Source organism: Saccostrea echinata, unplaced genomic scaffold (assembly GCF_033153115.1).
Source record: "Saccostrea echinata isolate AGI-Se365-2 ecotype Australia unplaced genomic scaffold, CSIRO_AGI_Sech_v1 ptg000001l, whole genome shotgun sequence".
Classification (NCBI taxonomy): domain Eukaryota; kingdom Metazoa; phylum Mollusca; class Bivalvia; order Ostreida; family Ostreidae; genus Saccostrea; species Saccostrea echinata.
In genome coordinates this window covers 16,813,626-16,837,430 of record NW_026889750.1, presented here as the reverse complement: position 1 = coordinate 16,837,430, position 23,805 = coordinate 16,813,626, and the positions used below count along the sequence as shown (strand labels likewise).

The 23,805-nt window shown below is 32.7% G+C and overlaps 2 protein-coding genes and 2 non-coding genes across 4 annotated transcripts; 3 read left to right on the top strand and 1 right to left on the bottom strand.

Moving 5' to 3' along the window:
• Nucleotides 1–1,828: 1,828 nt before the first annotated feature.
• Nucleotides 1,829–15,320, bottom strand: LOC133192033 (alpha-tocopherol transfer protein-like). Its single transcript, XM_061327903.1, has 8 exons — nt 15,245–15,320; nt 10,086–10,244; nt 8,795–9,028; nt 5,728–5,804; nt 4,957–5,073; nt 4,585–4,695; nt 3,083–3,184; nt 1,829–2,385 (listed from the first exon to the last, which is right to left on the bottom strand). Exons 2-8 carry the CDS (start codon nt 10,237–10,239, stop codon nt 2,236–2,238), a joined length of 945 nt encoding a protein of 314 aa, XP_061183887.1. The 5' UTR covers nt 10,240–10,244; nt 15,245–15,320; the 3' UTR covers nt 1,829–2,235.
• Trnat-ggu (transfer RNA threonine (anticodon GGU)) lies at nt 13,498–13,570 on the top strand. The gene has a single exon. It is a non-coding gene; the product is annotated as a tRNA-Thr (tRNA).
• Trnat-agu (transfer RNA threonine (anticodon AGU)) lies at nt 13,741–13,813 on the top strand. Its single transcript has one exon. It is a non-coding gene; the product is annotated as a tRNA-Thr (tRNA).
• A 178-nt stretch (nt 15,321–15,498) lies between the features above and the next one.
• Nucleotides 15,499–23,745, top strand: LOC133185952 (clavesin-2-like). The gene is made up of 6 exons (XM_061321241.1): nt 15,499–15,577; nt 16,334–16,483; nt 16,818–17,248; nt 18,049–18,159; nt 20,891–21,075; nt 21,603–23,745. Exons 2-6 carry the CDS (start codon nt 16,351–16,353, stop codon nt 21,712–21,714), a joined length of 972 nt encoding a protein of 323 aa, XP_061177225.1. The 5' UTR covers nt 15,499–15,577; nt 16,334–16,350; the 3' UTR covers nt 21,715–23,745.
• The last annotated feature ends 60 nt before the right edge of the window (nt 23,746–23,805 follow it).

Genomic DNA, 23,805 nt, shown 5'->3' with positions numbered 1-23,805 from the left:
GAATCTACATAATGCATTTAAAGATTTCAGTGTAGCTTCTACAGCTTCATCACTAGGAGGTGCCAAAACAAATGAACCCGGGAAATGCCCTTCATAAAATAGATGATGTATGTAGTTTAAATTTTCATACAAGCAAATAATCTTATGAAACACAGAAAAAAAAGCCAGTGCTCATTAGTAACCAGTTTTCTCAAACTCTTGTTCCCAACTTTTGTGATTTTCAATATTAAGCCTTGTGTCTTGTGAAAATTAAAAAAAAAATTAAGGAACATGAGGTTGTGAAAAACCGGTTATTAACTTGCATTTATGGACCTTTATTTCCAAAGAAGTTCCCAAATTTAAAGGAAAACTTTTTTTTTTTTTTTTTTACATCTGTTAGGAACGTATTTTCAGAAGTTAGCCCTCTTTTTCTCTCTTTTCTTGCAAGCCACCTCCCAAATCATCTATTCCTCTGAATGATTTATGGAATCAAATTTAGCTGCAGAAACAACATCTGAATTCATATCATAGCTAAAGGAAAAGTTCTTTAGAAAAATGAATAGAATTTTGGAATTAACTCATGAACAAATAGATAACTTCTATAGAGAAATTGTAAATTACTGTAAAGCTTTCATGATATTTTTGAGGTTTACATTTGATAATTAATCAAATATACAAAAAAACTATACAACTGCCACTCAATCATGATATTGCATAAAGGATTTAAAGAAAAAACAATGAGAAAAAATAATATGCATTATAAATGGATATGTTTACACAAGCTTCATTTAAAATAAAGAGGAGATACACAATGTACATATTTATGGCTTGAAAAATCTCCAATAAACAAAAATTTCTATCACAGATCTTATGCTATATAATCATATCAAAATAAGTAAGGAAAAAAATATCAAACCTCTGCCTTTTCCAATTTCTTATGCTACAGTATTCTGTATACATGTAACAGAGTTGTTAGATGACTGATAAACTCAGATTACTGTGTATATATACTTATCTACGCATTTTAAACTGCACTTGAATGAAAGTCATGGACTGTTTAATAAACAGTCACAATCAAGAATTAAGGATGTCAAAATCTTTATAAAGAATACTAATAAGGACTGTAAACCAACTATTATTCACGGCAACTTTTATTTGTGATTCACCAGATTAAACCCCATCTGCAATGATCAATGTTTTTGCAACTAAGTATATATTCTACACAAATACACAATAGATAGTTTTCATATGACGTATTTTCTCTCCGAGTTATTTCCCTTGGCCGCCATCTTGGTGGTCAACCTAGTATTTTTTCCTCTTTGTCTTTACAATTTTAAGAGGGTGTAGCAGAAATATTTATAGAATAAAAAAGTATGACATAAAGGAGGCTTTAACAAATGTATATTTTTCAGAAAAACAATGCTTCCTACCCCACAATGGCCAGTATAAAAAGTTAAAGTTGGTTGTATAATGAAGGGAATATGGGCATGTTGACCTCCAATATGGCGGCCAACGGGAAATAACTCTTGCTAATTTAGGCCTACTGAAAACTATCTATTGAATTAATAGTTTGCCAGAAAAAAAAGGTTGTGAAACTAATGGATATAACTTGCACACAAATAAAAGTTGGTTTATAGTACAAATTCTTATTTTGGCATTGATTATGAAATAGTGTTGAAATGACCACACCAAAATGAATCCTAGCTGTTAAACTAAGTACACATGCAGTATAGCAGCCTGGTCAAAATTGCCAAAAAAAAAAAAAAAAAAAAGGGAAAAAAAAAAGAAAAAGAAAAAAAAACCTCCAAAAAGCTAAAAGTATATGGCTGATTAGTTTAATTTTTAACTAATTCAGAAAGAAAAAATGAATTAGAAGTCAAAATATTTTGAAAATAAGATAAAACACAAAAAAAAACCCCAAACACTGGTGTTTAAATTTGATTACATTAAATAAAACTCTTGATTAATCAATCAAAAATTTGTAGCAAAACAAGGACACAAAAATGAATAGGATCCCTGCTATGTTAAGTGTAAATAATGCTCCCAGTCCCAAGTGTGTCTATACCCACCTCCAATCACTACTGTCCACCAAATAAAATTTCCACATAAATTTTAAATGTATTTTAACAATTTTAACAATTGTATAAGACTAACCCAGTAAATAAAACAAAATGTACACACCTAACAACTTCAAATAAATAAATAAATGTATGTGCATATCACACTGATATCATCATAGCATGTGGAATGGTAACTTTAATCAACACTGAGTTTTCTATAACTTCCCATTACACACTCCATGGCATCTTGGCCGAGTTTCTGATCTATTGTAGAGCCAGAAACAAACCCATATTTTGCCTCTTCATCAAATTCTGCATCACATTTTAAGAGCTCTTCCATCCATTCCTACAACATTGTCACAAAGTTTGGCATCATTTCCTTTCATGCAAGTGATTCCAAGGTTACAAAATTCTGTTTTAAGGAGTTTATGAGTTGATAACCTATCTGGGAGCATGTGATAATTTGCATAGGAGGCATACAGACACAGATCAAGCAAACTTTGACCAGAAAGGCATTTGAGCTTTTGGTTTATAGTACAATTTCTAAATGAGCTAAAAGTCCTGTAGACTTTTGAGGATTTTGGATCAGGTGAGCTTAAAGTCCTGTAGAACTTTTATTTGAAGGTTTCAGTTTAATTTAGAATAAGAATATTTTTGTCAAAAAAAACAAAAACTGTGCATCTTATTTTAAACAAGCTGTTGTTAGCTTCAAGTCAGGAATATTGCATACTTTAATGTTAATCATAAAATGTGGACTGTAATCTGGAAAATTGAAATTAGATTTTTTAAAATCTAATTCTCATTCTGACAATCAAGTGAAATATGCCTGTGTAAAAAGTCTCTGACAGGTCATACCCTCATTACATTCTTCATAATATATGGATTAGTGTTCACTGTAATAGGAAATATCGTAACAAGTACTTTATATTACAAAATTATAAATTGTCTAACTTTTTCCATTACTGAAATCTGCTAGTTTTGTTTCAAGCATATTTAAATTTTGAGTTTTGTTAATTATTTTTCCTTTAAGATAAATAACTCACCTTATTTGAGTATGGAGGTGCTTTTCCACCATACTCCTCCGGTAAATATTCAGGATCAATATAATCTGTCAATTCCTGTACATTTTTCCCATGGAAATGAAGCTATAGAAAACAATACAAATGAAAGAATAAAAAGTAGGAAGGTTAAAAGAAAAGAGAAGCTAATTAACAGACTCATCCTAAATCACAAATTTTCCTTTCTGACAATGAAATCTGAGGAAATATGAAAAACATTACTGATGTCACAAACTTAATGTCCTATTTTTAACAATTTTTTGAGCATTCTATTTTTTTTTTTTTTTTTTTTTTTTTGTTGCAATTTATGGATAATTGTGTACCCATGCAGTACCCAAGAATTCAAAATATCAATGTATATTGAAATGAAGATGAATACTATAAAACAGGCTTATAGCATACATGGCTATAATGAATTGATGCTTACAGCAAGTGATTTTTATTCCTCTTGGCTTCAAAATATATCATGAACTTAATGGATATAGAGAATTATGTTTATAACAAAGCAAAATTGTCCATTCCTGGCACTTCATTATAAGCATATTTTACTGTATCTTATTCATAAAATGTTTGCCAATGAAATTTTACGAATCAATACACCATAAACAATCAACAAAAATTGGCTCCCACAAATTAACATGATCAAATTAAAATGATTTCACAGTTTATATTTATTGATCGCTGCATATCAATTTTGCAGAAGTATGCATGTGCTGTTCTTGAATAAATCAAACAATTATTAAACAAAACTTTGCACCCCCTATTGAAGTTCCATCCTATATATTGAGGCTTTATGAAAGCTTATACAAACTGTAGCCTTGTTATTCTTGCAGATTATACTTCTGTGTGAAACTCTGATCCAATGTTTTGACTGCACCCTACAGCCACAGGGACTACGCTTTGAGCAATTCCACTACAGAGAAATTGGCGGCTGATATAAATGGGGAAAAAAAACCACCAATTTCTCTGTAAAACTCAGATCGCTTATTATGGCTCCACCCTATCCTGGGGGGTTATGATTTGAACGAACTCGAATCTACTGTACCTGAGGATGCTTCAATATACAGGTAAATTGACTAATCAGGACATTACTATTCTTGAGAAAAAGATTTTTGACCACAATGTGGATCAAAGTTTTACATAGGAATATATAAGAATTAATGTTCAAAAATCTTTTTCTCAAGAATAGTAATGTCCTCATTAGTCATATTTACCACAGATTGCAACTTTCAATGGACAATGAAAATAAAAGCAAGTGGTGTAAGGATTATGGCTTATTTCAATGGTAAAAAACTGAAGAAGAGCTGCTATGAAAATTCTGGTATTTCAAACTTTTGACAGAAAATACAGAGATTGGAAGAATAAATAGAGAAATCATAAGGCATGTTTTAGATGCTCAATTGTAAGCCTTATGCCAAAATTGTAAGGGTTAACATCTCTTGGAATGTATGCAAAGTTTTTGAATTTCTCATGTAGCTTTTTCTTACTCGATTAACTGTCTTTTCTTTCATGAACTGCTTAACTATTGCAAATATATAATCAAATACTGCTGGTTCATTTAAGTAATGAATTCCTTTGAATCTTGCAGGAAAGGCATCCTGAAAATAAAAACACAACTGAAATTTAGCAAGTAATACTGACTATCATGAAAATATATACAAATATGGGTAGAGCATTTTATTTTCCAAAAGCACCAATATTCCTGCCAAATAACTTGGTACCCTCAGCACTCAGATTCTTTAAAAACTACAGAAATTACCTATTGTACATTATTATGATATAGGACTGTTCCAGTGCCATCTACAGAATGTTCAAAACTAGCAAAACAAGAAACAGCAAGGAATATACATAATTCATACCTGCAGCAAAGACATGATACGTTTTGCATAAAATGGAGAAATATTTCTAGCATGAGCCCATCCAACACCATCCAAATCCATAACCATGATTATTCCATTGACTTGGGTTGCTTCATCCTGTGATAAAATACAACAAAATGTGACCAAACTCTGTAGTAATACAGCGAAAAATTCTGGACAGATTCCTCTTCTCTGTGTATAAAGTATGATTTTTTAAATAGAAATATTTCCTATACTATATCAAAGTTTGAATAGTTTCAACTTATATGCTGTCATAAGATGAAAGTGACTTGTCATATACACATCCGCAGATGCAACATACGTGAAAGTTTGGATTAGACATCACTTGCAATTGGCATGAGTGGGATCTATTAAAATGCTAAATTAATCAGTCAACAGAGAAAGATGCAGTACACATAGCATTCATCAACCTACTATCCACCACATCTGTAAGTTTGGTTTGGACATCCCTCAAAATAAGCCAGAAGTGATATAATGCTGGATTTAACCTTGGATTTAAAAAAAAACAGGTTTACCAATACTTCAAATGTAGGTCAAATGCAGCATTTGGAATATGAATCCCTGTAGGAATCACAAAAGTGTCCACAGGTTTGAATGCCCTTTGTGATTGTACTTAAGGACTTTTAAGCTGAATTAAATCTGCAGTTGAACAGACAAATAGATGGATATTAAGCAAATCAGTTTTGAGAGTTGTTGAAATTTCAGTGAATGTCAGAGAAGACAGTTTTGACTAATGGGGTTTATGGTTACCTGTATAATCTTTGATATTGTCATAAAGTTTGTCCGAAATACATCATCCACAGGAAACCGACTTGGATCCCATCTACCTGGAAAACAGTTTGTCATGTAGCTTGAAGTTAGCAAAAAAAAAATATATATATATATATATAGGTAAATGTATTATAAAACAGAGATTATGAAGGTCACCTTAACAAATGTTATCTATAAGTAAGGCAAACATTGCACCAATTTTTTTTTCTAGTTATTTCCCAAGATCCATGCAAGTTTGGTTTTAATAGGACTTGAAATTACCTGGTACTTAGAAATGAACATACTCCAAAAACTTTCACCTGTTCACTCATCCAGAAGATGTAGGTCAGATCCAGCATCCAAAGCAAGTCTGGTAGTGTCCATCTCTAGATGCATCATCCATGCAAGTTAAGTCATAAGAGGCCTTATAGTTATTGGTGACAGAGCTACTCCAAAAACTTAAACTGAAAATGTAGGTCAGATCCAGCAACCAAAACAAGTCTGATAGTGTGCATTCTTAGATGCATCACCTATAAAAGTTTGGTCCATGTAGGGCATATAGTTACTTGGGAATGGACCTACTTCAAAAACTTAAACCTGTTCTTTCATCCAGAAAAGGTAGGTCAGATCCAGCAGATGAAGCAAGTCTCCAACTGTCCTTCCCTACATGCAAGATTTGTGCAAGTGTGGACCAGATATGGCTAATAGTCACTCATCTGGAAAATATGGGTCAGATCCAGCATCCAAAGCAAGTCTGGTAGTGTACATTCCTAGATACATCATCCTTGCAAGTTTGGTATAGGTAAGGCTTATAGTTACTTGAGAATGGTATTGCTCCAAAAACTTAGACCTATTCACTCATTGGAATAAGTAGGTCAGATCTAGAGCAAATCTGGTTGTGTCAATCCCTAGATGCATCATATATGCATGTTAAGGTACAGGAAGGGCTAATAATTACTTGCAAATGGACCTGCTCCAAAAACTTAAACTTGTGCACTCATTCCAAAAATGTAGGTCAGATCCAGCATATGAAGGCATTTTTGGTACTATGCATACCTAGATGCATTATCCATGCAAGTTTAGTCACCGCAAGGTTTATAGTTACCTGGAATGAGACCTGCTCAAAAAATTTTAACCTGTTCATTTATCATACAAGTTAAGTCATTATAGGATAGGGCATACAGTTACTTGGGAATTAGCCCTGCTCCAAAAACTTGAACCTGTTCATTCATCCATGAAATGTATGTCAGATTCAGCATCTAAAGGAAGTCTGGTATCCTCTGCTTGTAAAACTTTAACTTCCAAAATCTTCAATTTATGCTTTGATCATGCATCTAGTATGTTTCATTGTACCAGTCAGGTTTCAGAGGCAGCATTTTCTCACAAAATATTCCATAAAGATGACCAGTTTGAACAGCTGTATGAACACACATTTGAGAAGACGGATATATCACCAAAAAAAATTAACAATGTCTTAAAATAACTAAAATGAATTAATGTCTGCCTAAGAAAAAATGTGAAATTTAAATCCTTAGAAAGAAAACTGCCCCAAAATCCGAAACCTGAGATGTCAATGCTGATGCTAATACCAACACCGAGTATAATATCACAACTCCCTATGGCCTACAGAAGACAACTTTTGATTTTGAGGTCACTCAATAGGTCAAAGTTCAAGGTCAGAAATTCATAGATGAAAACTTATCCTCTTTGAGCTTTCTTAATGAAGTAATATACTATTATTCCTAGTGACTTAAAGAAGATCCCTTTTGATTTTTAGGTCAAAAGGTCATGTAAGAAATCCAAACAATTCAAAAAAAAAAAAGGTTTCCAGATGATAACTTTAGTTTTTCTTGAGCTTTTTCTATAAAATATTTTATTTCATAACTCCCCTTCTGATTTTTAGATCACAAGGTCATGGTCAAAATTTCATATCTTGCAAAAAAAAATTCCTGGTGCTAACTCTAGTTCTTTCGAGCATTTGCAATGAGATTTTATACCTTTAATCAATATACATGTAACTTAAAAAGACTCATATTGATTTTGAGGTCAAAATTTCAAAGACCAAAGTCAGAAATTCATATGTTGCATATACAATTCAGTTGATAACTTAAGTTTTCAGTAAGATCTTGCAATGAAAATTAAGGTCATGAATTTCTTCTCTAAAGAAGACCCTTACTGACTTTAAGGTCAAAAGCTGGGTTTTTTTCTTTTTCCATCTGCATATTTTATTTTTAGTTGTTTCACTCTCTTCTTTCTTCCTTTAAGATTGGGGATACAAATTCTCTGAATTATTTTGTTTGCAACAGAGGTCATCTTTTTGACCATGTGATTCCAACTTAGTTCCTGAATGAGCTCTTATCACAACATATATTGCAAATACAATTATCTTCAACCAAACATTTTTCAAGATATTAAACAGAAACTCAAAATCTAATTTTAGCAAAATGTCATACCCTTTGACCGCTGCATATGACTATACCATGGTGAAAATGTGAACATTCCACCCTACATTCTTTTTAATTTATTCAAGAAAACAACATTGGACAGGTATAGATACTCCTAACATGTCCCACCTCATTCTTGTAGGTAAAGGTCAGGTATAAAAAATGTCCAAGTTATGAGATTGAATAAGCATTTCAATATTAAAAGACATCAATATCGTGTTGACCTTGTGACCAATACAGCAAGACTCTATAAAATACCATCTTGTAAGGAAAAGCTAAGTCACCACCCTATTGCTCTTTATTTCCAATTAAAAAAGGGGGATCTGGTCTTGGAATCTGTGCTTTGAAGCAAATTTGATTGAAATTAAGCTTGTGGTTCTAGGGAAGAGAAGAAAATGTAAAATAGGCTTCATTTAGAAAAGTACACTTAAACCTTTCACTTGTCGGAGCTGAAAGATAAACATCCATCACTGTGACAAACTTAGGAGCATTTATGTGCCTTAACATACATAACAGGTACCTTTATTTTGGAAAATAAGTGAAAAAGGAAAAGGATAGCAATAGATACAAATAAAAACACCTCTGTGTACATGTATGTGTGGATATATCAATAATTTTCATACCAGGTCTAAATATAATAACACGTCTCCCCTCCTTGTCTCGATGAGGGAGCACCCCCGTTACTCCAGCCTCTAAAACATGCTTCACTGCTGATGGTCGGAGATTTTCAAACAACTTTGGATTTTCCTTCTTCATTTGGAAATGTGTAAGGATGAGGTTATATGCTCTGTCATAGTCAAACTTTTTGGCTCTCAGAAAGCGTAGCAAGAAAACATCATCTGTCCGAATTTGAAGCTCTAAGAAATAGAATACAATAAAATACATTATTACATAGCTAATAAATAGTTTATAATAAAAAACTACTAAAAGTCTAGAGAATTTTAGCATTCAATATCTTGGCATCTTACTGAACACTGAGTTACTTTGTATTATGTATCATGAGTATGCCTGAAACATTCCGAATACGAGCTTTCAAAATCGAACACCCAGTTGTAAACAAAAGATGTTGTCTGGTCAACCTCTCAAAGGAAAATTTATGATAGGTAGTGGAAGCTAGGTAAGATGTGCTTATTGTGCAAAACTGAAATTATTAATTAATAATTTAGTACGTATTAGCCTCAATAATACCTCAATAAGCAGATCATAACACTTTGTAGGGTCATTGGAATGATGCATTATTGAACACTTACAGGACAGATGTTAATTTAAATACCGATACTGAAAATTCTTATTAATTCGAATTATTTAGTCGAAATAATTAATATAAGTAAATCAATGAGAGATGTTTTAGCTTTTTAATGAAAGAGTTATTGAACTTATATTGGTGAATACTGGCACTCGTTGGCTGTACAAATGCTCTCACAAACTCATGCATTTGCACAGCCAACTTGTGCCAATATAAGTTCAATAACTCTATAATATTATAAACATTTGAACTTCAGTATCTCAAACACCAATATCTCGAATACCATGTATATTTTGAAGTTAATTAGAAGTCCCAACTATTTATTTTTTAAGTAGTTTACCCTTGATATCTTGAAGCCTCAGATATCATTGAAAACGAGATACCGAGGTTTTGACTGTACATATATATAAAATTTAATATATGACTGATATTTCATCTCATATGAATAAGAAACAAATCACAAAGACATATTTTATTCTTAAATACTATAATTTTCTCCATTTCTAGAGTTCTTGTGTCAAAAAAACATCTTACAGAAAAATGCAACATCACATTTTCCAAAAGCTGTTTGTGGGTGTGTAAAACCTATTACTTTGGTACAAAGTAATCATTTATACCTTGTTATCATTTTTGACCTCTACAGATAGAAATTGTTTACTTTTCTTCACCTTTATTTTTATTCACCATGTCTCTGAGAGCTTGGATATCTCGATTTCTCCATTCCGCCTTCTCATTTAACTCCTTTTCTGCCTTCTGTATTAGTTCTGGGGAGAGTGTACACTGGTAACCACTGGAAGACGAATTCCTTCCTTCCTCTGCCATTATATCTAAAAATAGAGCAATGCAATATTATAGTACATCAAACCGTGTAATGCACTCACCAGATATATTTAGTGTTATAAGCCTGATAAAAATTCAAGCATGGGTACAACTACTTTTAATTCAGTATTGATACTGGTCAACAGTTAATTCTTAGAATTTCTGGGGGTCTTACGCATGCATGGACTAATTATTTGTTGCCTGTCTGTAAAACCAAAAGTCTTTACCTCCCTGTGCAGTAAATGACAATTTATTAGGTAGTCCTCAGTAAACTTACAATGTCTGATAAGAAATGCATATCCCATATCAAGTGCCAGTGAGACTATTGTGTAAATATGAACATTTGATATGTCTTCCATATATCACAAATCTGAAACAAGGGGTGTTGAATTCAGGACAGACATTGAAAGGAACATATACAGCAGGTATAAGTTTGAACACAATTTATTGTGTAACTACAGAAACACATACACAAAGGGATTGTAAAACTTCGGTTTCAGATTTCTCTGCATATAATACTTTAAGACTTAAAAGCATAAAATCTCTTACAATAGCTTGTCAGTGAAACTCCCTCTTCATTTTGGCCTTAAATATTATATACATGTATGTAATACCCTAGCCTATAAATATTTTCCTATACAAATTCTACATGTAATCCCCCCACCCCAAGGAATTAGATGTTGAGGAAAGAGGACCAACAGTTTAAATATTGGTCCAGCTGTGATGCCAATTTTGGTCCAACATGAAGACTGTTGTCCCCCTTATGTCACTACTATAATAGATTGTTAATTTCAGGCATGACAGAATTACCTGAAGTGAATGCATACTAGCTGTCCTTTCATAAAAAGATGGCATGATTTGTCAATCAACATATGGTGGCTAGGGTATAACAAAAATGCACTTTACATGAATTTCACTGAAGTGTTCTCTCTGAAATTCAATCATGTTGAAAATTCATTTTATTCTCTTTTCACGTCAATATCATTTGAAACTAACATAAAGTAATTTGTTTGTGTATGATTTTTTTGTTGTCTTAATTTGACCACCTGTTGTAGTAATAACCTAGCACCGTGATTTGATGAAACTGAATCTATTTACAGTATTGGGTATTACTTTTACAAGTACTAGCTGGATATGTATTAATTTCTTGCTGTTCTTGAGAAATACCAGAAATCAAATCACTTTTCATTTGTGAAATTTCTTTTTTGCATAATTATGTGACTCTGTTCTCCCATGAAAATTTCATTCTTGCATATACATGTATTTGCCAACTAAAATAATGATTTTTTTTTTCTAACTTAAATATACCAAATAACTGTCTTGTGAAAAAAAGGAGTAAAAACAATTTGATGATCTGCAGGATACCTACATTTTTGTATTATGGCTGTTGTGTAAATACATTATCTGAATTACAGAATAAAATGTTTTTTTAAATACAAAGACAATGCTTTTTTGTCACTGAAATAAAATTGAAATTCTTTCGAATAATTACAAAGCACAGGAATCCAAAAATAATAAATAGTATAAAATAAAAGTGTTTTACTGTCCAATATTTTACGAAATCTGCAAATCTTGGATCCACTTTAACGAGAACGTTCTTATCATGTACATGTATTCCACGATTTGAGCTTCGATGATAATCATATATTGATAATATCAACTCTGTGTGAGGACGATACACATATTGATAGGTATGTAGAAAAATTGATATTGCAAAAAAAAAAAATTCTGACTTATTTTTTCTTTGTTTACTTAACATTTTGGGTTAAATATATAAGATAAACATGCTAAATATAAGTATCGATAAAAAAAGTTGCATTGCCCAAGCCCTGTCCACAATCACTTAAATATCTTAATATACCACAGCTAATGTAACAGCATTTTTCCAGGGTATTCCTCAAGATATTTTCTGCATACTCTCATAATAAAGCATACTAAATAAAAGTTCAGCTGCATTGTGTCCATAGTTTCAATTGCTGGTATGAAGAGTTCCTGTCCTTGACACTTTGCATTTCAATCACACCACTAGCTATCAATTAAATTGGATTTTTTTTACTTTCAATCAACACTTTCCTCCTCTTCATTTTAAAATTAAATCATGGCTCCTCAGATTTTTGCACATATTTACTTTTTTTAACCACATTCATGTCACAAATCTGCCATTCTCTGTTAAGAGGCTCAAGTCAAATTTCATTACATCCCCTAGTTAGGAGTGCATTGAAATCCATATCATAATCATTCAGTTTAATCTCTCCAAAACAGTTCATTTCTATTTCTTTGCATGCCTGAGTTACATGTCATATTAAATCCACATTGTTCGATAAAAAAATCTAGGTCTAAATTTCTTAAATTGTTTATAGCAAGTTGAGAAGTTACAATTCAACATCCTCTCTCATTGATACACAGGCAAAAATTTGCACATAAACGATTTCTTTTTTATACTGGAGAAAAGGAGAGAATATATATCCATGCTGTCACCTGACAAAAACTAGATTTTTTTATTTACACTATAAATTAAAAATCACAGGTCACATTACAATTAATGATGTTTTAACTGGCCATGATTAGGGCTGTATCAATATATCGATATTCAAGAATGTATCGTATTGAAAAAATAACTTCCAATATGTATCGGGCAGTCAGTTTTTCTTATAATTTTGTGAAAAAGTTGGGAATTTCAATCACCAAAGATTTAAATGATTTACAAGACTTTTCTGATAGACTTTTTCAAAAATCCAATATATCGCATATCGCTTTATAAAATATCGTATCATGTTGTATCGAAATTTTTTGCTCAATGCACAGCCCTAGCCATGATTCAAGAAAGTTATAGTCAATGAATATTTATTATGTTGTAAGTATCTTGATTTATTTGAATGAAGGGGTGGAGAATCATACTTCATACTCATCACTGCTCTTTGTCCAAATAAATCAGGATACGCTACAACAAATACACAATAACTATATCTTAAAGATATTCTATTTCCTTTTTTACTACTGACCATCTTAAAATGTTTTGTCTCCTCACTCTATATGTAGCAGCATCTCAAGCCCCAAGGGTAAATGACTTTTTCACCATATAAAACAAGATGCCATGGGCTATAAAGCAAACCTGAGTTACCTTGGCCTTTCTGTTCTTCAGTGGTCCCAACCTACCCCTGAGGGCATGATTTAAACAAACTTGAATCTGCATTACCTGAGGATGCTTGCATATTAATGTCACCGGGTTCACAGGTGCGTGAAAGTCAGTCAATATATCGGGTCTCAGTAGCTCAGTGGTTAGAGCGCTGGCACGGTAAGCCAGAGGCCCTGGGTTCGAGTCCCGGTTGAGACTTGATTTTTCACCACCTGTGACATTTGGCACCCAATGTACAAATACCCACTATTCCCTTGGAACATGCTTCACGCATTTCCTTACCTCCTAGAATTCGAGGACGAATTTCTACAAAGAGGGGGAATATGTCACCAGGTTCACAGGTGCGTGAAAGTCAGTCAATATATCGGGTCTCAGTAGCTCAGTGGTTAGAGCGCTGGCACAGTACGCCAGAGGCCCTGGGTTCGAGTCCCAGCTGAGACTTGATTTCTCACCACCTGTGACATTAATATGAGTTGACTAATTATGACCATGCTCTTGAGAAGTTTTTATTATATTTTTTTCTATATATTCTCAGGTAATACTAAAGTAATACTTAATCCTCTTTTCTAGAATCACCCTACCCCAGGGGCCATGATTGGAACAAATTTGAAGCTACACTACCTTAGGATTCTTGCATATTAATAGGCATAAGTATTGCAGATACCCATTGATACAATGCATATCATGATACTGTCATGCCATATAATTTGTATCACGCCACAGTTGACCATTACTGTAACTCAAAGTCAACATTTTTGGGTTATACCCAAGCCTGCAGTTTCCAGGGAATGAAATGGCACCACAATATAATAGAAAAGAAGAAGATAAATAAGATTCATTAAGAGGGACCAGAATAAAGCCCTCCTGAACACTGGCCAGGTTTTTTACAATTTCAGAATCTGGCCACTAGCAAATGAATATGTTGACTTTGTAACAGGCAGGGAAAAATGTCGGCCAGACTGGGACTCGAACCCAGGACCTCCCGCTTACCGTGCGGGTGCTCTAACCACTGAGCTACCGGGCCGACATACCCTAATTAGAAAAATCTAACTGTGTCTCGGGACAAGCCCTCAACACAGTTAGAATACGTCCCATATACTTGCAATGTAGCAAATCGGAGAGGATCCACTCCGAAATGATTTTGAAGAATACAAAAGGAGTTGCACTGAAAATAACTACCAAATTAATCATAACAAACCTTTTTGAGATTGTATATGCCTTTTAACCTAAAAAATAATCCATATAAATACGAAATTTCAACTCATTTTCTCAACGTTTTTTCCTCGCTTCAAATTTTACGCCATGTTGACATTCGGAACTCTCTGGATTGTTCATAGAAAATGCACAGAGTTCGAGTTATCGCCCGTCTTTATTTTGCAACATTGCCAATACACGGAACGAATTCTATCGTTAAACCGGGTCCGTAGGACATCATTTTAACGATAGAACGTTCTATCTAGACGTACCCAGTCCCCGTTACAACTTCATTATTTACTATTTAGACAGTCTATCCTCTTTTCCCCCTAAAAATAAGAAATCTTTTAAAGACAACCGAATTCTTCGTCTCATTGGAGGAGGGGGTACCGGGTTAACCAGTTGTAAGTAAATATTTGTCAATCAGTCTGAGATTTTTAGATGTCTTTTATGTTTACAAGTACATATAAACCCCTTCCTAAACCTGTCATTGAAATGGTGACATCAAAAGCTAACGTTACAGATCGGTAAAACTGAGAAAATTCGGTTAAAATCGTGTTCTGTATATTAAAGAAGGCTTTCATGGCAGAATCAAGAAAGAAATTCCTCCCAGAAATCTTTACTTATTCCTTAATTTTTTTTCATAGCAAAATTTGACCGTCTGTCACTGTGACCTACCTTTACAGTCACTTCGAAGAAGTTTTCACGTTTGGCTCAGCGTTACAACTCGACAAACCAAAAGCGGATGTTGATTACAAGGTCAAGGAGAAACGTGATGATCTTTTTTTTTTTTAAATCTATAACGAAAAAGCTTTCGGTAATAAATATAAGGTATAAATGATAGAAAACATCAAAAATACTTTAAAAAATAAATTAATACTGTTATTATATTAGGGTTCTACCGAAGTTCACATTGTGCATCACGTGGTCCAAGATGCTGATGCTGAAAATGGCAAGACTGGAGAGAACGTGCAAAAGACTAACGCAAGAGAGCCGCAGTCACTCGGGACGGTACTTATGTTATATGTTGTAGAAACAAAAACGTGGGGTGTTCTTGAATTTAAAAAAAAAAAATTACATTCTGTTATGAATGAGTATTTAGGGACATCTGATTCCTATTGTGCAAAAAGATGATTTTGTTTGTTCTTTATTTCATAATTTGTATCTTCTTGCATAAATCATGCCTGTTATGAAAATTTCATCTATCCCCATCATACTAATATTATCAAAGATGTTACCTCTCCTGTGGTATTGATTCAATGTTCATAACTTTTTTTGACAATTTTAGATGAAAAAAATTATTCATGCTTCTTTATATTTTAAATTCAATCAAGTACAGTTAAATTTTAAAACTGCAACTTTTGTCATACTTTTATATTCAATTCAATTTATTTATTGATTCACCAAACATGTTGGCATACAACCATGTTACAAACAAAATGAAAAAATACAGTGTGTTTTCAGATTACTAAAACATATAACGTACGTTACATGTACTAAAGTACATACATACATGCAAGTGTACAAATCAGTGAAGTCAACTACGTTTACAACTTGAAGTTATACATAATCATTATGCAAATAGTATAGACAGTATAATATGGACAGAGATGAACTAATTAATGCATTAAATATATATTATTGTGCTCTATTTTTAGAATGCAATTCAAAACATTCATGTAATTTTTATAAGTACAAACCAGTAGAGCAATAGTCTTAGTGGGGACTTTTGGTTTATTTCTCTGCTATATGCTTTTTTTTTTCAAGGTGATGTATTAAGTGACATGGCGGAGTTTGGTTGGGGTCTGTCAGAAGATTTGATAAAGAAATCTAAGCAGGAATTAGGGGAAGATCAGACAAGACGCTTTGATGATTTATCTGATGTCAGAGAGCAGATTGAAACTCGACCAGATATAAGTAAATATTTGTCAATCAGTCTGAGATTTTTAGATGTCTTTTATGTTTATAAGTACATATAAATTTTGTTAACATGCTTATATTAAAGGAGTTGCTATGGTACTCGCAATAGAATACTCTGAATCAGATGTCATAAATTCTTTTAAAATGCTAATATTTATATGAGTAAAATAATATATTGCATACAGACAAAGTAACAAATAAAGGAACACTAATCTTACTTCAGATCTGTGATCTCAAGGCATGAATTTTTTTTCTAAGTATTACATAAAGTGATACTTAAAATCATTATATGTTTGTGAACTCAGGTTGATATTTTTTATCTCTGTTCCAGCATTTCTTAGAACAGATGATGCATTCCTTCTGAGGTTTTTAAGAGCCAGAAAATTTGATACAGTGGAAGCTTTTAAGTTATTTGCAAGATACTTCGAATTCCGTCAAAACAATCCAAGTCTTTTCAAGAACTTCAATGCCTCTGAGCCTGGTATCAAAGCCTCACTATATGATGGTATTCCAAGTGTGTTACCGAACTGTGACCAGCAAGGGAGGAAAATTATTGTGGTATTTGCTGCTAACTGGGACAGTGGCCGATACCAGCTACCCTCAGTCTACAGGGCAATACTTTTAACATTAGAGAAGTTAATCGATGATGAGGCCTGTCAAATTAATGGATTTGTCATCGTTGTGGATTGGAGTCAGTTTACATTTGGCCAATCAAGGTCATTAAATCCAAAAGTTTTAAAGCAAATGGTGGAAGGACTGCAAGTGAGAGGCTTTACCTTAATTACGTTGTTAAATGAATATTTTATTTTCTGTTTCTTACACCTTGCTCTCTTGGCATACTTATATTTTATTTAAATAAAAAAGTGAATTTTAATGTATTTTAAAACTTCTAACATTACAATTCTCTTTGTAATGCATATATTGATTTTTACTTAAAAAGCAGAACAAATTTCAACTAATTTTGGTTTTCCTCCCAGGGCTCTAATTGGTGACTAATTTAGTCGCCATGGTGCCTAAAAATTATGATTGGCATCTAAAATTTTTCTATAAGTCACCAAACTGGCAACCATTTTAAATTTACTGGGTATTCGTCAAATTACTGAGCTATAAACATTTTCATTTTTTTTATAAAAGCAGAAAAGAAGTTTTAAAGTTAGCAATGGACATGTCTCGTTATATTGACTAATAACAGTTTTTAAATTGGTGCCTAAGAAAAATTTACCTGGTGACTAAAAATTTGCATTGGCGACTAATTTTTTTTGATAAGGAGCCAGTTGGCGCCTAAATTTTAGAAGTCACGTAGAGGCATGCCTCTTTTAACTTGAAATTTAGATGAAAGCATGAAATGATAAAAATATTGGATCATAAAGGGATTGTATGAGAAGAAGTTTTGAATAGAAGGTGTTGAGGAAGCATGTTCCCTTGAATAAATCTTAAAAGCTTTGCTTTATAATAGCTTCACTTCCTCTATTCAAAAAGTGCTATCCAACGTAAAATAAAACAAGAAAAAAATTGTTCTCTCTGTTTCATTATAATATCAACTAAAGTTTCTTGTTTGACAGGACTGCTTCCCAGCTAGATTTGGTTCCATTCACTTTGTTAATCAACCCTGGTACATTGAAGCTATCTGCAAGATCATCTTGCCATTCCTGAAAGAAAAAAGTAGAAGAAAGGTCTAGTACATGTTTCAATCTATATTATAGTTCTTTTTGTTAGTAATCTATTTTGAAACTTCAACACCCTAAACCATATAAAAAACATAGTGAATTAAAAAAGGGGGGGGGGGGTACTGAAAAAAAAGGTGTTTCAGTAATCTGGACCATCAAATGTAGATTTTCTCAGGAACACTAACTGTCAGATACAGTTTAAAATATTTTGAATGAAAAGAGTATACTATTAGCAACCTGATGAATGCAAAAAAAATGAGAGTTATTGTATCAACTGCATCTTTTCCGAAATTTCATAAATGAAGCAAAATTTACTCAGAAGTAATTCAGATAATCAATATTCTTTCAATTCATGACTTATTTAGTAAATATACCAATACATGTACTTCACTTTTTTCACCTCCCAACCCCTTACAAGCAAAGTTTGGGTGATGTAAAGAAAAAACCTTGTCCATATGTCCTTTTGACCATCTGCATTTGTCTGTGATGGCTCATACATTACACAGAAATTGCTCATCACCTGAGGGTGTTTCATGATCTTTACCCAAACTTATTTGGGGAACTTCAAGGCCAACAGTAGAAAAAAATTATAATAAATTTCATGTCCAGCTCATAATTTTCTTCTGGATGAATATTGGAAGTTTGTATTGTACAAATAGATAACATATTGCATGAGGATGTGCCATGACTTGAAGTCTTTGACTCAAGTTCCTTTTAATAAGTTCAAGGTCACTCACAGAAAGATGATTTATTCCAGCCGTGGCCATATCCTGTAATGGAGAAGCACTGGAATCTCAAACTCTGCACAAAGATTGCTTATGACATAAGGGTGTGCCATGACTTTTACCCATGCAAGGTCATTTTTTGAAAGTTCAAAGTCGCTGTCACAGATGGAAAAAATGTAAATTTGTGTCTGGTTCCTAACTTTGTCACCAAGAGTTTCTTGTTACGGTACATGTATCAATTTTTAAGCCCTCCCCCTCCCCCCTCCCCCCCCCTTGCAATGCTTTTTTGGGAGGAAGGGGAGTTAATCTGGACTCTCCTTGTCCTTCTGTTGGTAGTTAATTGTCTTGAGATTATCTCTGAATTTAAAACTACTGTCAAATTTTTAAAATAATGTTTATCATTTAAGTGTACTTTTTTAAAAATGATTTAAATGGATTTTTTAATGTTTTATGATTGCAAATTTCTTCTGTGACAGGAATAAGAAATATAAAATTCTTGTCCAAACGACATTTTGAAACAGATGTTCAGAAGCTCATGCTTGATACAGATGTGGCGGTCAGATGGATTTGATTGGTGGCCAGTGGCCAGATAGCTCAATTGGTCATGTGACTGGAGATTCAGGGGGCCTGGGTTTGAATCCCGGTCTGGTCCATCGCATTTTTCTCTTCTAATATTACACAAAGTTTACTTGTGATTTGAGGTGTATCTTGACTCTGTACCAAGGACATATGGTCACATCACAAGGCTATGAATCATTCAATTATTACCATGGTCACAACTTTATAAATGAGAGAAATTTCCTACAAAGGTTGCTTTTGATTAGAGGGCATTTTGTTACTTTAAACCAGGTCATTTGGACAAGGTCACAGATTTCAGAAGTGTAATTTTTTTGGCCAGAACTTTGAAGTGGAGAAACATGACCTGATTATACTTGGTACCAAGGTTGCTTGTGACCAGGAGGTGTGTAAAGACCTTGTGGTCATTGTGACAAGGTCTAGATCATTGGGATACTGTAGATTCCTAAATATACGCGAGGAATAAATTATTGCGTAATTACGCAAGAAGCACCACTCGCGAAATAAAATTACTCGCTTTTATTTTTATGATGCTTTAATGTATGTAAAATCTCTAGAGAAATCACAAATTCGCGAATTATTGTTCTCATGATTTGACGTCATTGGGCCATTTCGCGATATTAAGTACTCGTGTAAAATAAGGAATCTACAGTAATTAGCTGGAAGTGTAAATTTCTTGTCTATTCCATATCATTTTATTTTCAATTCGCTTCTTTTGGCGCTACGGAGCATTTAATATGACCTTTTTGCACTGTAATTACGTCTAACACATAAATCAAATTTTCAAAGTTTTTCCCCTAATATTTTTTATCCAAATAAATTATGGGAACAAACACAGTGGGTTTTTTTTCATCTTGAAATAGTCACAATAAAATTTGTGACAACAAAAGTTTCAAATTACTTCACATAGTCAAATATTTGACCTTTCTGTACTCAAAAAATTGTCATCTTTCTGGCATTAAAAATTTAACAAGCAATAAAATCATTTGAAAGTAATGACATTTTTCTGAATTTAAGCAGAATCATTAAAAATGTACATTCAGAAAAGAAAATTAAAAGTGGGGGTCTGTGATGTTAATTTTTAGATATTACTAAAATTGTGTTAATTTTAAGGTTTAATTGGGCCATTTTTTTCCCGGACTTTCACAATATATTTTTATCACCCAATATTTGCAGATTTTATTGTGAACATTTTTCCAGCAACATTTGTGTACAGCTTTTTTGAAAACAAAGTACTTTTAGGTACAGTCAAACCTTGCTTTAATTAATCTTGACCTCAGTGGGACAAAGAAGAAAACTTCAAGATATCCAAGGGTTTAAGAAATTTAGGTTGTGATACATGTACATGAAATGTGGTTGGAGCTTTCAATTCACTTCAGTATATCCATGGTATTTTAGATATTGATAACTTTATTTCTTTTCCATTTCAATCACAGATACATATGCATGGGATCAATTTGGGGACTCTCCACAATTTTATTCACAAGGAGGCCTTACCTGCTGAACTTGGAGGAACTTTGCCTGAACACAATATTATGAACTGGGCTGCCGAGCTTGTTGGAGATGAGAGCTTCAGTTTTGGTGATAAACACATATACTGGCCAGATCATTGTTTCATTAAGTAAGTCAAGACCAAATTTTTTACATGGCCTTTATACTTCATTTATCAACACAGCTTAAAGTTTATTTTATATGATGAACTATTTGAGTATATTTCAAACCTGAACTTTATTATTAACAACAAAGTTGCAAGGGGATGCAAAAACACTTGCATTTTGGGTAGTCACTTCAAGGTCAGAGGTTCAAGGTGATCAATAAGAGTACATTATTGGGCTCTGCATGGTTGCCTCTCATTATTTTTGACTCACCTGAACCTTACTGCAGATGAATTATTATCATACCCATCTATCATTATCCTTATCTCTACCAAATTTTTGGGCCATTGTGAAAGTGTTTCATACTTAAAGACATATGCTCATACATTGTCTTAGTCAACTTTCTCCCATCTCTCTGTATCATTTGTCCATGGGGAGTGAAATCAATGTTTGGAACTATTGTGCACTTATAATAAAACAGTACCCTGAAGAGACAGCTATTTTAGCCAAATTATCAGTTTTTATGTGACTATGTTTGTATGTTCTGTTGTAGGAAAAGATCCGACACATTCCCTTCCTCTTTCCATTTGAAACAGAAATTGGATCAAAGTGGAGATTTTAGAAGTAACACCAGACTGGATGAAGATTTCTTCCTCATTGACTGATGATAAATAAATTCATGGAGAGTTGATTGAGAAATCCTTTACTTTCTAAGTACATGTAAGGTATTCAGCTGTAAGAATTGCCCTCAAAAACTATAAAGTATTCAGTTGTCATGTATAATGACATAACAATGTGTTTTCTGAATTGTGCATGGTACTTGTTGAGTATCCATAGATTTGTGATTTTGTTTGATATATATACATACATATGATATTATCCAAATATTTGATTGTGCAATATTATTTATGCAGCTATAAGAAAATGCTTGTGCTCTTGTTAAAGAATTTGAGAAAATCCTCATCAGTTTTTATTAGGATGTCTGCCCATAATCTCTGTCAAGAGACTTGGAAGCAGGTTATACATTTGCGTGTGTTTTTTTTTTTATTTGCAAGATCAATCAAAAAAAGATTTTAGTGAATTTTGAAAATACATGTATGTGTAAGGTGTGCCATTAGAAATTTTGAAATGAATTTCTTTTTTAGATTGAACACACATTTAATTGAGCCAAAATATTTAGTTTTAGCTGTTGTCTAACTGTAGTCATTGTTACACTGTAACTTCTACAAATTACAAAATCAGGAGAAAGTTTCAAGTTTACACACACACACACCCTAACACCCCTCCCCCACCTATAAACATGTTTAAGAACAAAGTTTTACCAAATTTTTTGAACTTTTCATTATTATATTAATGAAAAAAATAGGTATTATTATATTGAAGTTTCAGTATTATTCATGAAAAAAAATTCATGAAATTTTTTAAGCATTGATTATTTTCAGGTTTTTTTTTTTAATTCATGTTTCATGAAAGCAGTTGAAAAGAATGATTCATGAAATTTGATATTACTGGTAAACTATTATCCACAATAATACATGCATAACTCTGCTACATGTATAGTCCTTAGTCCTTACTAGTGCCATTAGCTATCTTCATACAATAGATAGGTATGTTAGGATAGTACATGTTCTTCCAAACAAATTCAGTGAAATGATCTGAAGGGTTTAGTGCAATATGTTTAGACTTTAACCTCATGTCTTTCGTCACTGATCAGTGTGATTAGAGTGTCTCCTGTAATCCGTGAACTTCTTGATAGTTCCCTGGCTGAAGAACTTGAGTATTGGTAAGTCTTCATCTGTAATCTTGTTCTTATTGCTATTCCTGTCAGGAAAGTATAAAATACCTTCTTTTTTCATTGTTCCCTTTTCTTTCAGATGAATCAATAAAATAAGAAATTGCTGAATACTGGTAAAGTAATAGAAAAAGTTGTTTTACAAAATACTAATTTGTAGTTACGTATTCTACCTCCAAAAATTAGTGGAAATTACCATGGAAATTAATTGCATGTGCAACATAGAGAAAATGTTGCGCAAGTCCTATGGTCTAAGTCCTATAGTCAATCTCGCATACTCGTATGCAAATTGAGCATTGGTTTTTGACACTGAAAATATTTAATTTGAAAATGCAGTGTATTGTGGCATTAATATACTTTTCATAAAAATTTGAATTGGGAGTTTGAGCAATATTTGTCATATATACTAAAAGCAAAGAGAAAAAGTTTCTGAGTCATCAATCATAAATACTTGAACATATTATATAGCAATAACTATAAACATATTGTTACAAGTCAAATTTAAAAGAATTGTTGAGAGAAAAAATAATAATATTTTCTTCACCATAAATCAAGTCTCAAACCAGAAGGCACATTTCTATCAGAAATTTCTGGTAGAAAATATATGACAATATACACAGTATACATGAAATCCAGTCTTCTTTTTTGTAATAACATTTTTGTAGGTTTATATGAGACATAAACAGGCAAAATAGTGAAAATACATGTATTAGCACATTATGGTCCCACAATCACTTGTTTTGTATAATAAAATGAATAATAATGATATTATACTATGGGTTAAAAAATAGTGGATGTGTATGGTTCATTGAGTTGATTTTGAAATATTAGAATTATTGTTATGAATTTTGTTTTCAGTATTGTCTGAATAAATCACTTATCCTAAATAAAATCAACCAATGTTTCTTTGTCTCAGATTTTATTGAACTTGGCAATGACTATATAAACCAAGTCCACCTGTTTT

What these genes read in the sequence shown, in the direction of transcription:
- LOC133185952 (XM_061321241.1), top strand. Translation starts at nt 16,351, where the DNA reads ATGGCGGAGTTTGGTTGGGGTCTGTCAGAAGATTTGATAAAGAAATCT. An exon ending in TGAAACTCGACCAGATATAA is followed by an intron (nt 16,484 to 16,817) that starts GTAAATATTTGT and finishes TCTCTGTTCCAG; the next exon opens with CATTTCTTAGAACAGATGAT. An exon ending in AAGAAAAAAGTAGAAGAAAG is followed by an intron (nt 18,160 to 20,890) that starts GTCTAGTACATG and finishes TTTCAATCACAG; the next exon opens with ATACATATGCATGGGATCAA.
- LOC133192033 (XM_061327903.1), bottom strand. Translation starts at nt 10,239, where the DNA reads ATGGCAGAGGAAGGAAGGAATTCGTCTTCCAGTGGTTACCAGTGTACA. An exon ending in CAATATCAAAGATTATACAG is followed by an intron (nt 5,074 to 5,727) that starts GTAACCATAAAC and finishes ATTTTATCACAG; the next exon opens with GATGAAGCAACCCAAGTCAA. An exon ending in GTATCATGTCTTTGCTGCAG is followed by an intron (nt 4,696 to 4,956) that starts GTATGAATTATG and finishes TTTTATTTTCAG; the next exon opens with GATGCCTTTCCTGCAAGATT.